This window comes from Papilio polytes, unplaced genomic scaffold (genome assembly GCF_000836215.1).
Source record: "Papilio polytes unplaced genomic scaffold, Ppol_1.0 DF821289.1, whole genome shotgun sequence".
NCBI lineage: Eukaryota > Metazoa > Arthropoda > Insecta > Lepidoptera > Papilionidae > Papilio > Papilio polytes.
In genome coordinates this window covers 331,790-348,167 of record NW_013527915.1, presented here as the reverse complement: position 1 = coordinate 348,167, position 16,378 = coordinate 331,790, and the positions used below count along the sequence as shown (strand labels likewise).

The window sequence follows — 16,378 nt, the reverse complement described above, 5'->3', positions numbered from 1 at the left end:
AATTTAGAAAGATTGCTAGGGAACAAGACTACAAGTAGTCAGCACATGTTGCCAACGATACTCGCAGGTCTGAAGTGAGCTATAAATAATTCATGAAACAGCCTATTCGTTACATAAGATAATTGTTGGGAATTCCCTAAGCGTCGGAACTAGAATTAATTATGTATGGGGTAAGAATTCCGACTTTGATAGAAAGCGTTTATAGCGTAAGCTCCTCTACGTGTATCCTGCGTGAAGAGTACGTTGAATCTAAAATTAATACAAAGATAACGGAAGATAGTAGAAAGTATGGGAACATTGTATGAAAGGCGATATATTTAAGAAGGTAATGTATTCAGATATAACCGCTGAAGATGTATGGATAAACGACCCTGTGTAGGGACAACGATAGGTTGCTAATTACCATTCTTTTTAAGAGCAACTTAACTCTAAACTCTTGCGAAACTTTGACTTCGTTCTTACTTCCATTTATTACCAGGTTACTTTTTGATTCCGTAATAAAGATGTAATATCGTAAATTAGTATATTTTATTATTGCTACAATATAGGACCTCAAATCTTCGACCTAGTTACTTTTTAACCAAAAATTATTCACAACTGTAAAAAAAAGATTCCAGTTATACAAATTTAGCTTAAAATTGCAAGACTTATCTTCGCATACATTATGCGGCGCACGCACCAACCTAACCAGAGGCTACGTACCCTAGGTCAATGTGTTCCATTCAAATGTTATATTTAAAATTCATCATACAAAGTGCATTATCACATTTATACTTGGAACCGGACAGCTACCATAATTAATGTTGACTGGTACATACGTAAAGCTAACATTAATCTTCATTTTTCCATTAGCAAATATACAATGACCATCATATCATCATCATCTGCTCACTATACGTCCCCACAGAGGGGCTCGGAGCCTACCCTATGTAAGGGGCGACTAGGCCATAGTCAAACCACTGCGGGTTGGTTGACTTCACACATGTCTTTGAATTTCTTCGCCGATGTAGAGGTTTCATCACGATATTTTCCTTCGTCGTAAGAACGTCGGCTAAATCGTTTACATATGACATTCGAAAAATCAAAATGCACGTTGGTAAACAATTCAAACTCAAAACCTAAACATCATATAGTATGTTTCAATTTAAAGAAATACTTCACAGAGCTTTTATTAACAGTAAGTAAATTCAAGACTTTACTATCTACAAACTATGGTTTCAGACAAATTAAATTACTATATAAGGTACTTTTCCGTTTGTGTATAGTTATTTAGTTTTACTTGTCAATATAACTTATTTATACCAAAACATCCTTATATGTAATTTAATTCTTATACAGAATTAAAAAAGGTACCATGTTTTTGTACAAACGCGAATTAAATTGTCCTCTGTCTATCAGATGCGACGCTTGGACGATACTATCGAGGGAGGGTTGACTGCAGTCGGATATAAATCCGAATATAGCACTCATTACCATATAACAGCATGTTCCTTGTGTAAAAATTAACTGTCACTTGAACTCTACTGTGAACTGAAGGTGTGTATCGGAAAGATCCTGTTGTCATATTAACTAAAATAAACGAACAAAGTTTGCTAAAGTATATTTAATTAAAATCTTTAAAAGATAATTCCAGTTTTGATTCAATCTAAAAAGTAACTGACATTATTATATGAATAAATAAAAGATAAACCAAAATATCAAGGCGATTTGATCAAATTCAAGTCGCTACTCCGTCAAACGCGTAACTTGTACGTTGACCTGAGAATTTCACAATTTCACAAATTAAACTCCGCATTTAAAACATTTAAATTTTACTATTAGGCAATATGTGGCATATTTTTTGTGATTATAAATCACACACGACTTGATCTCTTAAAAAATCAACTCAGATTTTATCATCAGTTACGCAATAGGTTTGATAAATTCTAACGTAATTAAAACATATCCTTACGCAAAAATTCTTACTCATTGATTTTTCGTAACCTCATATATAAATTTCAGTTTCAAGTGTGTCCTTCTAGGTAAGATTTAAATTTGAGTAATCCTTAATTATTTTAAGTGAAACAGTTTAATTTGCATAATTTGAAAATGCTCTTGATATTTATTTACTTAAATTTCTTGATTATTTTAATGAACAGTCAGTTTAGGAAATCATTGGAAATTGCATAAAAGTGCTCCCCCCTTTCTATAGAAGAGTCGGTACATAGAGCTGAAGATTCCAATAAGTTATCCAAAACGCTGACCACGGCGACTATGGACTTCACAACCCATACTCTAATAAATGATAGGAGAGTAACGTTCATGAACAAGTCTATACAAGTATATTATATGCTTACAATATTTGACAGTTGGTTGGCGCACACGCAAGGCATATCTAACGCAATATGTTTATTCAATAAACAAAGCTAACAATGAACCGTATGTTATACGGCGTGGAGAAATCTAAACATCAGCAACCCTAAATAAATGTCCGATTAGTATGCATACCGTGGCGACGAGCGCAGCCAAAAGCTAGCAGTGAAGCGATGGTGTAATTGTGTGAGCGGTAGTAATGGGCCGGGTTCGTTCGCCGATGAAAGCGAAAGTGGCCGCGTTCACTGGGACAACGACCGGGTCCCGCGCGGCCACCGGCCACCGGCCAGCCAGGCTGCTGCACCCGGCTCATCACCGGATACGTCACCGTTTGCGTATGCGCATCGTCTACCATACACTCGCCTTAAACTTTTATCTTACTAATATTATAAATGCGAAACTTTAGATGGATGGATAGATGTAGAGGATACGCTACTTATTTTTGTTTTTTTTAATCCTCGCGGACGGAGTCGAGGACGAAAGCTAGTCTTCCATAATACTTTATTGTACTAAGACGACAATGACTACTTGTTACGTCAACGTGAGATATGGTAATGAACAAATGAATATTCACCAACAAGCTTATAACCTTGTAGAGCTACGGTTACAGGTTATTGAACCTCTTGCTACAGAATTACTTACATAAAGCACCGTTTCTGAGTTATTACTCAAATTATATTTAACTAAAATAAATTTCTATCCCGCTGAAAACAAAGGAATAGGATCTTCCAATACAAATAAAATAATCTTCCAGGAACTAAATGTCCAATCGCTATTCATGATGTTTAGAACCAATTGTTGAGAATTAAAACGATTTATTCCAGGTTAGTTATCTTTTTATTCATCCCTTACTTAACAACAACACGTTCCCATGGTAACCGCTTACAGTTTTTATATCCAAAGAGTATCAAAATTATATAACATGTCACAAATTAAAAAGCTAATTATCAAAGAATATTTACAGTATATTTACACGTAACACTACCTTGGTATGTATTTGTAGATAATAATATAATCGAAACAATGTAAATCTACTTCGATACTCAGTGTACTGATTCCCGCCAGGAATTAGTGCGCTTATCCTTAATCCTGTTGACATTGAAAGATGTCATAGGGATGGAACGTGATTGTCAATTATTTAGTGTTGCACCGCTACTCCGGAACGGTACCGATTTCTTCTTAACATTATATGTATGTATAGGTACTATCAGTTTACGTTGAACTCATGTATGTCCGTAGAGGTATTACACATGTTACTATATACTTAATTTCCGTGCAATATTATAACTCATTGATATCTCAATAGGTTTATAACATAAAATGTATTTATCTCTGTAATTAATTTAGCGACATTTGGCAGTTTTTCAAGCTAGAGGTGCGGAAATGCGCATGCCCCTTGCGGTGATACTGTACCAAAAAACCAGTAATTTAGTGAGTTAAAATTTGCTTTAGCAGATAAAGTTATTTAATTCTCTTTTGACTTCGAAATCTGGTTAAAAGTGACTACTAAATAAAAAATGTATTACCGTCTTGAACACTGACATTTTAAATACGTAGTATGCAACTACTGTATATTAATGTTTAATTACTTTTAAAATATTCCATCTGACATTCTTTAATAATTAAGGTTATAACTTCTTGTGATATTACTAGCAACAATTGCATTTTATAAAATAGCTATACACTGAGGTGTAAAAGGAAGCAATGCAGCTAATTTCGAAGCCACTGGAAATAACAACAGGGGCAAGTAAAATCAATACTACACGCTGCGTTTCGCCTTGATCCAAACGTTGGCCATCTTTCTTACAAGCAACTTTAGTATGCAATATTTAACAGGCGCTGTTGTTTCAATTATTACATCGGTCAAATTGCTATTGAATTTCAATTAAAATTATTGTTTTATGTTAAAAGTAATGTATTTTTTCGAACATAAAAACATGTGACTATGTATGCCTTAGTGTAAATATAACAATTTAATAGAGCAACCATTATAATTTCCGATAAAAATTAATGTAGCACGTAGAAATAATTAAAAGTAGCCCAAGTATCTACTAAAAACATCATACTTGGTTCAGTAGTTTCAGAGTTTAAATAAAAACACTCAATAACTCAAATGATGGGGAAAGGTGTGGTAAACGCTTTGAACAATAGATAGTGTATTGTGATCAAAGGATAAATGCAACATAAAAATTCAATTTCCGAAGTGATCTGAATTGACTAAAATCAACGCTTATTATAAGTTGTTAAATCGATATAACTTGCAAAACTCGTTTAACATTTAGCGAAACAAGTTGTGATAAAAATCACCTTATTAGCGAGCGAAGGCACACATCTATATGTTATTGAGATTCTTATTCAGTCTCCTTTGTTATGAGTACAAAAATAGAATAGTCTCGTCGTGAATAGCTAGACAGGAAAATAAACAAAGGGAATTGTGATAGGGTAGTGACGCATTCGCGTTTGTCTATCGGAGCATCATTCAAATTTCCCTCGTGCCGCTGGAGCCGGCCAGTCTGCCGGCCGGCGTACAATCGTTATCGAGGCAAGTCGGGCCGCAGCTGCGGACATGCGCACTGGCGTCGCCCGAGCGAGACGCGGCCTGGAGGGAAGTGAGGAGGAGCGCAGCGAACGCTCGCCAGCGAGAGGCCGCCGCGCCGCACCGCCCGCAGTCCTCCCGCCGCGCCGCTCTGCGAGCGACACGCTAACCGCATCATGGTGAGTCATTACAAAGTGCGAATCTATTCGTTTATGACGACCTTTGCGATAATAAACTAATCTGAACGCAATCGCTCGCGGTGCTGTCCTGTAATGCGTATTGGATTACGCTTACCAATCATACATCCTAAGAAAAGCCTCCTCGTTTACCGTGAACGCTTAACCTAATTACTATGTCAACTGTGAATGCAAAATAAACTTTGCGACTAACGGAGCAGCATAAAAAACAAATATGACGACTGTATTAACCCACTCGGCATGTGACAATTTACAGGTGATGGACAACCGAATGCTCGAAGAAAATAAAAATGAAAACTCAGCAATATTTGTCACCAACTTTGAAAATCGAGATGTCATAAACTACTCGCTCGTTATCATCAAAGGAATTATAACATCGGGCGATTGCAGCAATCACAAGAAATTGAAGTGCACATTCAGAAACAATGATACACAAAAAAATACTCAATGGGATGTTTACAATAGGGAATTCAAGGTGTTGGTGGAGTTAAAGAAAGGAGACAATGTTATTGATCTGGAATATGCTGAACGGCATCACAAGACTCTAATTCTAAATTATACACCGCGGAAAACTAATCTCAGAGTAACTCCTTTATACATTGTTTGCCAAGGTCACGATGGTTGCTTTCAAAGTCCGGTTGATGTAGACAACTCAATTGAGAGTGGGTGCTCCCGAGTAGCAGTCGGCTCCAAATTAATTCAGAGTCTAACTGCAGAAAAATTGTATGAAAGTGGCGTGGGACGAAAGACATTTCAACTGGAACACGAAATTAACCCTAGGAAACCTGAATGTATAATATTTAAAAGTAATCTGAATGTAAACAAAGCGAGAAAGATGAAACAAGGAGAATTATGGACCCATTTTGGTAGAGAAATAATGCTCTCAGATTTAGGAAGTAATGAGAGAAAGTATTTAGCATTCGTTTCTTGTACACGATATAAAGGTACTGATATTGACAAACCAATGACACACGATGAAATCGTTGCACTGACCGAAGCCTATGCGGCTTTAGGTGGCGGTGGCTTGGCTCTTTTCGGCACTGCTTGTTTGTATACATGGCCCACGTGCGTTGAAGAAGTTTTACCAAAATTCTTAGACTGCACACCGGTAAATGTTCGTAGATTTATGGATGACAGTGGATACAGGAACACTTTAGGAGGATGTTTTGCGACCACTTTAGGATCTGTCTTCCATGAACTAGGACATACGTTTGATCTTGGGCATACCAAAGATGGTATAATGGGGAGAGGTTTTGACAATATAGACCGGGTGTTCTTAGTTGGAGAAAAAAGATCTACGTTAACAAAAGACAACATGAATAACTTTAACGGTAAGCCAGTACAACATTCCACAGTATCTCTGCAACGTAACATTAATGTTACGATGAATGTAGCGGAGCCCCTACGTGTATTAGGTCCACGAAGCAAAACAACCCTCGGAAACTTTGCGTCCATGTCAAAATCAGACATAGTAAGACGGAGTCCCAATGTTACGCCAATAACAAGACCATCCAGCCTGTACTCCAGTGTAACGAATAAGTTGTCCGAGTCACGCAAAAATATGAACAAATCCAATGGAAATGACTCTATTTATTGGACTCGAAATTGTGCAGTTTTACTGTCGTACCATAGATGGTTTAATAACGAATACGGCAGAGAAAGACAAGCTATAACTAGATATCTCAAATTTGATAAAAACAGGATGATGATAATATCTACAGCCGGCATAAGAATTGTTGAAGTCAGAGATGAATCAAATGGGATGGTCCTAGATTCGTATGAATTTACTAATCTTTTGCCAGAGAAACGATTTTTAGTGCCATTTACATTTTCGCCTAAAAGTAAAGTTTTAACAATTGTGGTGGAAGATGATCTGGGGAACGTGCTTAAACAAACATTTTCGTACTGAACTCTAAAAGTGGTAAAATGACAATAAAGTGGTAAATTAGCATCATAAAAATTATCACAAGTTTACTTTGACGTGTATCAGTGAAGAACTTCAATTTAATATTATCCATGGAAAATGTGTAACGCTTTCTAACTAACAAAACAATTTAGTTTGTTAACACAATATTTAATTGAAGTTGCGTATTTTGCTGTGCTAAAATATTGCAGTATTAATTTACATATAAACATAAATTTTGTAATAGGAGTATCGTTTAAGACATTAATTCGTTCAATGTTTGCATTAATTTAAATGTAAACAAATGTTAGTTAAGTATCCATAATATTTTTATTATATTACTATATTAGCTTCATAACTTGCAAATTATCTTTACAAAAAGTAGAAACCATGAATTTGTATCTGGCAACATTATAATAAAAATTGACAGCTAAAGAAAATTGGAACTGGAAATTGAAAATGATTTTGACATTGACAAGAAAAACTGAAATGTTTATTTATATTTCAGTTACAGACTGGTTCTAAAGTAGTATGTAATTATTTACGTTTCAGTTCCAAAATTTTCTTCAAAAATTTGCTGTAATTTATACGAAAGGAGTGAAAAAATCAACTGAGAGTTAATTCAGACTAATTTATATTTATCATAAATATTTAAACTTAAATGGCTGCTCCTGTTGTGCCTAATAAGTTTATTCTTGAAGAAATCAATTATTTCCCATCAGTGACAAACGGAAGATTAAATTTTATAGAATTTATAAAAGCATCATCGGATCTTTTAATTTTAATTGGTATGTTAATTATATCTTGATATTTATATGTTTTAATTGTATAATAGATGTAAATAACAAGCGCTATTGCAGATCGGCTTGGAAAAATATTTACTCCAGTAAAGCATGACATACAAGGAAATATTGATGTGAGTATTATTTAATATAAACACTCATGTTTGCTATTGTTATAGTAAATTCTTTTTTAAATAACATGCCTGGTTTGCACTTGGATATTACAACTGGACAGTAGAGCAGGAATGGATAGTATTCACATTATGCCAGTGGAATGCCAGTTCAAGTACTGAGCATTACTGTCCAATTATTATGATTTATTTAAGTTTCAGTCATATTATGCTAATTTCATGTTACACTTTTGTTTTCAGAAAATAAAAAAATATTACAAATATGATGAGAACTCCTGTTTGCTTGAATTAATGCTTGAAGAGGTAAAAAATGGGAAACCTATGGGAGCAGAAGGTGTTCTATGGCTTAACAGGTACAAATGTGTTTTAACTTAGTCATTTACACTGTTTAGATAGTCATTTCCTTCAGTTTTATTATGAAATGTGAGGAGAAAATGTTTCGACAAGGTGATATGCTATCAGATAAAATAACTTTTGTAGTCCAATGAGAAATGGATTTCACAAATGAATGTGTATAATTTAATGAGTAACATTTTTTAGATAAGATTTGATAATTGATAGGTATTAAATAAAAACATTAAATTTATGTTACGATTTTTTTCAGGGCTTTATTATTTTTTGAGCTGACTTTTCATGGAATCTTGGCTAACTTAAAAACAGAGCCGAATGAAGTTAACATGAAGAAAGTATATATATCAGCTTATGAAGGTTCTGTTAAGAAATATCATGGTTGGGTGACACAACAACTCTTTAATGTAAGCATATACAGTGTTTTTTTTACTTTTCAAGTTTATTGCAAGACTAGCTTTTGGTCATTACTCTGTTCGCCATGGAATTAAAACAAAAGTAGCCTGTGACTGTTTAATATTTAAAGCTACCTTCTAAACATCCATCCATACATTTAAATTTAAAGTTCAAACTTTTTCATTTGAGTCTTACTCTCACACAGACTATTTCTATATGTATTGTAAAAGTCATACATAACTAAATGTCCACCACATTTGTCTATATATTATTATATAAGCAGTATCATAAAAAAATTTAATACCTTTTTAGTCATGTTCCGCAATCACGGATATTGATTATTGAAGTATTTGTTACTGATTGTGTAATACATAATGTAATTATCTTTGTTTTCAGACAATGTGCAAGATGGCGCCGACATTGCCGCAAATTTTAAAATCATTCGAAATTGAAAATAATATTAACGCCTTTGAGTCAAGATTGTCCAATTTTAATGAAGCCTTACATTTAGTAAGATGGGAAATTGACAAGTTTTTTGAAAATAATAATTTATTTACAAATAATTTTGTTCCATAATACAAAGTATTACACCAAAAAATTATGTGATTAGGAAAATAATTTGCCTAAGATTCTACCATAGGTGCTGTGTTTAATTACTTAAGGGGGCTACTAAAGTATTAAAAATTGTCAAGTATTTATTAGCTATATAGAAATTATAATTTTATATTCATGTATAAAAACACATAAGAAAATCAAAATTCTACTCCAAAATTAGCAATTAGTACGTTAAGATTATATTGATAATGTCCCTAATAAGTTTATACTATTAAAATTCATTAAAAAGCCTTAATTACATGTTGGAACACATCACAAAATGAAACTTGAAGTACTAAATTACAAAAAAATATATTTTACCATGAAATTATATTTGATACTGGCACATTAGACTAAGTTACCGACCCTAGATATGAGGTGCTCTGATAAAATATTGTTAGTCTATGTCCATGTTTAGAATATGTAATACAAACCACAGATATATATAAATAGATAGCACTATTTTTTATGTGACAATAACATGTTCAGTGACCGTGTCAATTGTTTTGTTTTTAATTTGCAAATGTGTAGTTTATAGTCCACATAAAACCGACTACAGTTTTAGCAATTTAAACTGAGCAGTCGAACTGTACAATTATTACTAAAGGTGTGTAGCTTAATGAATTCTTTATGCCTGTAACAAATATATTAAGGTATTTAAAACAATTTGTTTTATTAAAATAGTTATTTATTACTGAATGTATATGGTTTTATATGCTGACGTATTTAAAAAATCAATGAATTCTTAAGCATATTGTGTTACCTTAATTTTAATATTTCACCTGTCTTGTATGTGACAAATAAATGCTTTTAGCGACCGATGATGCGTGTTTTAAAGCTAAAAATCCAAATATAACTTCCAGTACAGTTATCAACCACAAAGCTATATGTAACACATATTCTGTATGCGTACTTAAGAGATATGGATTAAATAGAAAAAACGAAACAAGAGGCATTTGCATTAATATAGTAAGCATTAGAAATCCTGCTAACTCAGGCACCTGAAACAAATTAACAGCCATAAAATCCATAAAAAAAGTAAAAAAGCACACAATACTTCTGTGCATGTAAAGGATAGTTAACCAATATTAATAGAACTTTACATTACTTAACAGTTGGGGTTATTGATAGACTCTGGATTGGGATAATCCTATACATGCCTATGTTTTGCAAACTATTAAAGGAGATATTAAATTACTATTAATAGAGACTTACTCTGGATGATAAATTCCCATAATTAGCCAAATACAGCCTAGTCACTTCTATTATAAACAGCAACACAAATACTGTGAACGATAAGTATTTTGAGAGATGATCCAACTGATCCAGCTAAAATGGAAGGAACATTTCATTATTCTGAGGAAATGTTAACCGTTTAATTCCCTTTTTCGGAGAATGAAATTAAGACTAAAGCAAAGCCATTGGATATAGGGCTCAGTCTTACTTTAGATATATCTTAAAGTTTTATTTCATCTATTTACCTTGACATAAAGGAAGAATATTATAACAATAAACCATATAGCATAAATATATTGATTAAAATATAAACATTTCTGTAATCGAATCATTGGCCGATATTCCATTTAATCTTAATTACAAGATTCTATTTAATCAGAAAAGTTATAATAAATCAAAATAAAAAATCCTGTGTGATGAGTAGTAAATAGTAATCAGTAACCATGGTAACCGATGATGCCAAAGAATAACTAACTTATCGCCAGTTGTCAAATCTCATCAACGCCAGACTGAAAATTACTAAAACAATTTGAGAAACTGCCTCTCTTTTGTAAGTAATCTTACCCTAATTTGAGAGAGCAATGTCACTATACGTTCAACGTAAGTTTCTTTTTGTATTCCTTTAATTTTAAATACATTGTCTGTAAAACTGGTTGACATATGTCACTGTCACAATTAATAAATCTGTAACTGTCAATTCAGTGCTTAACCTATAAATTCGTTCTTCAATTTAAATAAAATAATTTTTCGTAAGAATAATCAATAAATATGTTAATCCGAACCATAAAACAATCATTGGGTAAGTATCTTGTTTCAAAGCCAATTGTGGCTAAAAAGCACTTCATAATGTTACATATCAATGTTTTTAGTTTCAAAACTCAAATCTTTAATTTCCATCTAATTACAATTTAAATATATAGTTTGTTAAAAATATATTACTTGTCTAATAAATTAACCTTTTGTACTCAAATCTTTGCAGGGTTTTTGCGACCGGAATGCATTCAAGTGACATGCAATGCTGGAATAAAATATTTTCCTCCACCGAAAAATTATGATCGTAAGTTGTTTTTGGTATTACAATCTAATAAGTAAATAAGTATACGTTATAATAATAGAGTTACGGTTGTAATGGGTTGATGGCAATTTGTAATGTAGTAAAATTAAAACATGTACTACTTTGACTTGAAACATACAAGGTGGGCAGTGTGACAAAGGGCTTGAGAAGATAATGGCTATCATATAGGATGAAAAAACTCGAGTGCTCTCCTTCATATCAATAGTGTCTCATGATTCATTGTATTTTATTAAGTAGTCATTGGAGGATGTCATATACATTAAATGTATACCATTTTTTTTAATGCAATTGTTGCTATATAATTATTTGTTATCAGTGTTTACAACCTTACAAGTAAACCAGTTTAAGAACAAGACAAGTTCACATTTTATTTATATTAAAATTCTGTTTAGTTATTTGCCTTTTAACAATATTTCAGACATTGAAATACCAGAGCGGCCAAGACTGCGTATGTTTGAAAAGGTCCCACAATATCCTTCAAACTTGAAACCCCCGAAGATGCAAAAAAGATTAAGATATATGAGAGGTCCAGAACTGTTGCATAACAAACTTCAATTGAAACAATATGGGGTTGTGGTAAGTTATTTTGACAAATCATTTACACTAAAACTCTGAAGTCTGAAATGTTTTTGGTAAAAACATACATCAAAAATCCTTATTTTACAATATCATCATCATTTTCACAATTTTCATAAAAAACTAAACAATTAAAATATTAATTTAGATAGATATTTTACAGCCTATGGAAAATTAATGAAATTTGGCATAAATATAGTGAAAACACTGCATAACATGTAGGCTACTTACATTTTATTACACACAAAAGGAGTTGCGATTGAATGTTAACTGAAAAGAACAGAAGTGTTAAAAAGTAGTTTTATGTATCATAACATGTTTACAGGCATTAGGTGGTGGAAGATTAGCACATGAACATTTTGAGATGGCCCGTTTGGTTATAGCCCGTCATTTAGATATGAAGAGAATGTTTGCCATCTGGAGAGTGGATCCTCCGTGGCAGCCTGTTACAAAGAAGGGCCAAGGTCAACGTATGGGCGGAGGCAAAGGAGCAATCGACCATTACGTCACGCCTATCAAAGCTGGCAGAATTATACTTGAAGTTGGAGGCAAATGTGAATATGCGGAGGTTTGTAAAATTTATAAGTACTAGAAAATTTTAGTTACATCAAATAATTATTTTTCTCGCATGTTATAGTGTAGATCCTCGCCATAAAGTGGAAAAACATGAAACTAAGTATATTTTAAATTTTGCATAAATTAGAAAAGTGACAATAAAGGTGTTTTCAATTAAAGTAACTAAGAGTTATGGTTTTTGTTTTCTTTCTAGCGAATTGGTTCAAATGTCATTAAAAATAGGAAAAAACCATAGCCTATGTTACTCAATGATAACCTAGCTTTTTAATGGTGAATGATTTTTCAGAATAGCCCTAGTAGTTTTTGTGTTATTTCAATAGATACAAAAATACAAATTAGTACAATATTAGTATAGATTTGGTTATAGTTGTACTAAATGTTGCATGCGAACATAGATGGCGCCACTAGTTTCAACTTCTTATTTTCAGGCACGCCATATGTTAAAAATCGTAGCTGAAAGACTTCCATTTAAAGCGAAAGCTGTATCACAAGAGATCATGGAAAAAGAAGAGCAGGAAGAGAAATGGAAAGAAGAAAACAATAAGAATCCATACACAATGAAATACATTATCCAAAACAACATGGGCGGATGCCACAAAATGCTGTCACCCTTCGATCATAAATGGCATGGAAAATATCTATAACAACTCTATTGTAAAGATTGTAGTAGTTTAATATGTAATATAATGAAATTATCGATTATTATGTCGATTTTTTTTTATTGCCTTGAATTCCAATCTGACATGATATATTACAAATGCATACTTATACGTCAATTATGTGAGATCTTCTCCCAACAAACATTTGAAGTTAGAATTTAACCATATTCTGTCAATAATTTAGCTGCTAAAACATCATCAATCAAAATCTTATTTCAACAACAATTTAAGTATATCATTTCTAATGATCTAATTATTATCTTCAGATAACTAATCTGCAACAAAAAAGTGAGGCTAAAAAGCCCTCCCGGCCGATAGTAGTCATTAATTCTCTCGGTGTTGCCATTTACGATAGATAGTCAAATTTCTTGTGCTTGTATGAAATACTACATCTAAAGATTGTATAATCTATGGGTCAGATATTGTGATTTGGGGCAGGGATTTTAAATAAAACGCTTATTAATATTGATATTTATTATATTTGACATTTTATGAAAGGATCGTGACAAGCCTCAGTTTGCATACATTTATAAATCTGTAGCATTAATAAACTTCTCTTTTAATATATTATTGAAACAAATCAACAAAAACAAATGTACCAGTAACAAATTCTACAGCATAATGTACTTCCAGAGTCGTGACTAACCTAACGACGAAAGCCAAACACACTATCTCAATTATCATAGAGAATTCGAATTGTTTTGTTAAAATGTAATTTTCCACTGCGCTAACACTTGTATTAACATATCGTCTGTTTTTTTTTCAAAAAGAAGGAAAGGGATGACAATATGTTGTAAAGTGACAGTAACATTGAACATGCTCAACATCTAGCTAAATTATAATTAATATTTTTTGAATTGATTCGTTAACGTTACTAATACGGTCACATTAAATACACAAATACATTAAAACATTGACTAAAGTGAAGTACATAACCTTAAATTTTACACACCGAAATTAGAAAGAGACATACAGATATTATTGTAGAGCATCTTCTCAGTCACTCAAGGAAATGTGACAAACTTTACTGGGTCTAGTATGACCAATATTTCTTTCTAAATTGCGGCGTGTTTTCTAGGTGTTACTTGTAACAGACAATTTTACATTCCGAGTGCATTACTACGCTGTTTATAGAATGTCAAGCAACTCTACTAAAAATATTCTCTATTCCCGCGTCGCCTTCAGATGAATACCTATAAATTATATAACGTCATAACAATATTTACAAAGCCTAAGGAGCTATCTTACCAATATGCAATTTACATTCTCAATAAATTAATATTAAGTGTTTACATGTTATAATACAAGCGCTAGGTCTCATGATATGGCATTTTAATTTATAAAATAGACCGCATATAAAATCAATCCCTAGCAGTCATATCACAAGTCCATAATACCGGATTTAGACAATTGACAAAGCTTTAAATATGAGACAAATAGATAAAATTGTCCATAGAGTTGGTAAACTAGACCTAGACTCTATTATATTAATACACATATAAAGAGAGGCGGTGGTAATCACGAAGGAATGTTTTCAAGCCGTAAGCTTAATATTCGATATCAGATTATGTGAGACTCGCATCAAGACTTGAGCAAATGAAATAGCTCGCGGTTAATATATTTGACTAGTTCTGTCTTAAGCTATGAATTAACTACGAATAACATCCTAAGCACTGGCTTCATGCAGTCTTTATATCTATTTCATTCTTTTATTCAATGTATGAGAAGAGGAATAAAATTAAATAAATGTAGTAAACGCATAGATATAAGAAAGATTTACAATTTCAATTAGAATATATCCTCGGAAATACGAGTATCGGCTAAGCTCTAATTTAAGACATACATATATAAGTGAGGTAGCGTTTTTACCATTACTAGAGAAAACATATGTACAGGGTGTTGGAAAATGCAAGATTTATATTTGGTATGGAAATAGCGACAACAGTTAAGGCTCGCGCTCGTAGGTAGGTATAATGTGGATATTACTTAATTAGCCCGTTCAATAAGTTATATTAACATACAGACAAAACAACGCGTGTATACAATTACCTTATATTAATTTTTGTATTGACATAATTACGAGTATTATTTAACTACACACAATAAGTCATTAAATACATCATAAATAATGTGCAGCTTTGTAGATGACTAGATTAAATACGTTTAACGCTATCTAAGTATAAAACAGTTTACATTTTAGTATAGTTTTCGATTTCGATCACTGCAAGGATCCATGTCGACACATATTGTACGGAGGATAATACGTTGACAGCACTCATTCGTAGGCCTCGCTCAGGTGATCGAGCAAAAATTTCAATTGTCGTTTCATGAAATTATTTTTGTGAGCGATAGAGTCGCATAGCATTTGTGTGGGCGCGACTCTGCGGCCGTCAACGTCCTCGTAGAGGGGCGCGAGAGGCGCGAGGGGCGCGAGGGGCGAGAGCGCCGGCGCGTTGTTGTTGAGCGCGTCAACGGTACTATCCCCCGAGTCGCGCGCCGCCGCGCACGCATCGTATACCTCGATCGGAGAAGCTTTCACGACATGCTGATATTTAAACGTAGACAATATCTGCCGGATCTTTGCAATGATCTGCTCTACTCAGGCGTTCGATTCCTGCGAAAGATTTTTAAATAAATCAGATATTTGCCGCTATATCTATTTGTTATGTTACAGGTTTAGTGAAATCCACACTCTACTGTCTAGTCTAGTGATCGGTTAGCTGGTGTCTACGTTAATGATTAATTTAATGGATGGTTTGCTTTTTGTTAGTACGCGACTCGACAGGCGCGCGAAACGTACGGGACTACGAGCTACCTACCTATAGAATTATAATACTGCATGGCGTTATAATGTATATAAACGTATAAAACGTACTTATATAAAATACTATGCTAATATAATTTTAAATGCATCAAAATGTCAGGCGTATCGTTCATAAGAGAGTACATTAAACATCGAGATGGCTAAGAAGGGCTAGATACGATGAGGCGGGCGGGGCGGCGGGGCGGTGCGGCCC

At 33.3% G+C, this 16,378-nt stretch overlaps 4 protein-coding genes across 4 annotated transcripts in view; 3 read left to right on the top strand and 1 right to left on the bottom strand.

Annotated features, from left to right (window-relative positions):
* The first annotated feature begins 4,453 nt into the window (after window positions 1-4,453).
* On the top strand, window positions 4,454-7,231 carry LOC106109401 (putative zinc metalloproteinase YIL108W). The gene is made up of 2 exons (XM_013290885.1): window positions 4,454-5,067; window positions 5,342-7,231. Exons 1-2 carry the CDS (start codon window positions 5,065-5,067, stop codon window positions 6,992-6,994), a joined length of 1,656 nt encoding a protein of 551 aa, XP_013146339.1. The 5' UTR covers window positions 4,454-5,064; the 3' UTR covers window positions 6,995-7,231.
* A 169-nt stretch (window positions 7,232-7,400) lies between these two features.
* On the top strand, window positions 7,401-9,813 carry LOC106109402 (glycolipid transfer protein). The gene is made up of 5 exons (XM_013290886.1): window positions 7,401-7,776; window positions 7,849-7,904; window positions 8,142-8,254; window positions 8,506-8,656; window positions 9,042-9,813. Exons 1-5 carry the CDS (start codon window positions 7,650-7,652, stop codon window positions 9,219-9,221), a joined length of 627 nt encoding a protein of 208 aa, XP_013146340.1. The 5' UTR covers window positions 7,401-7,649; the 3' UTR covers window positions 9,222-9,813.
* A 1,352-nt stretch (window positions 9,814-11,165) lies between these two features.
* Window positions 11,166-13,411, top strand: LOC106109226 (39S ribosomal protein L16, mitochondrial). The gene is made up of 5 exons (XM_013290637.1): window positions 11,166-11,274; window positions 11,455-11,532; window positions 11,969-12,126; window positions 12,452-12,694; window positions 13,131-13,411. Exons 1-5 carry the CDS (start codon window positions 11,244-11,246, stop codon window positions 13,344-13,346), a joined length of 726 nt encoding a protein of 241 aa, XP_013146091.1. The 5' UTR covers window positions 11,166-11,243; the 3' UTR covers window positions 13,347-13,411.
* A 2,225-nt stretch (window positions 13,412-15,636) lies between these two features.
* Window positions 15,637-16,378, bottom strand: part of LOC106109074 (transmembrane protein 132B) — a gene marked incomplete at its 5' end in the record, with an annotated part of 16,274 nt that continues 15,532 nt past the window's right edge. The window contains one exon of the mRNA XM_013290474.1: window positions 15,637-15,893. Coding sequence (XP_013145928.1) covers window positions 15,637-15,893 — 257 coding nt within the window. The remainder of the gene's footprint in view (window positions 15,894-16,378) is intronic.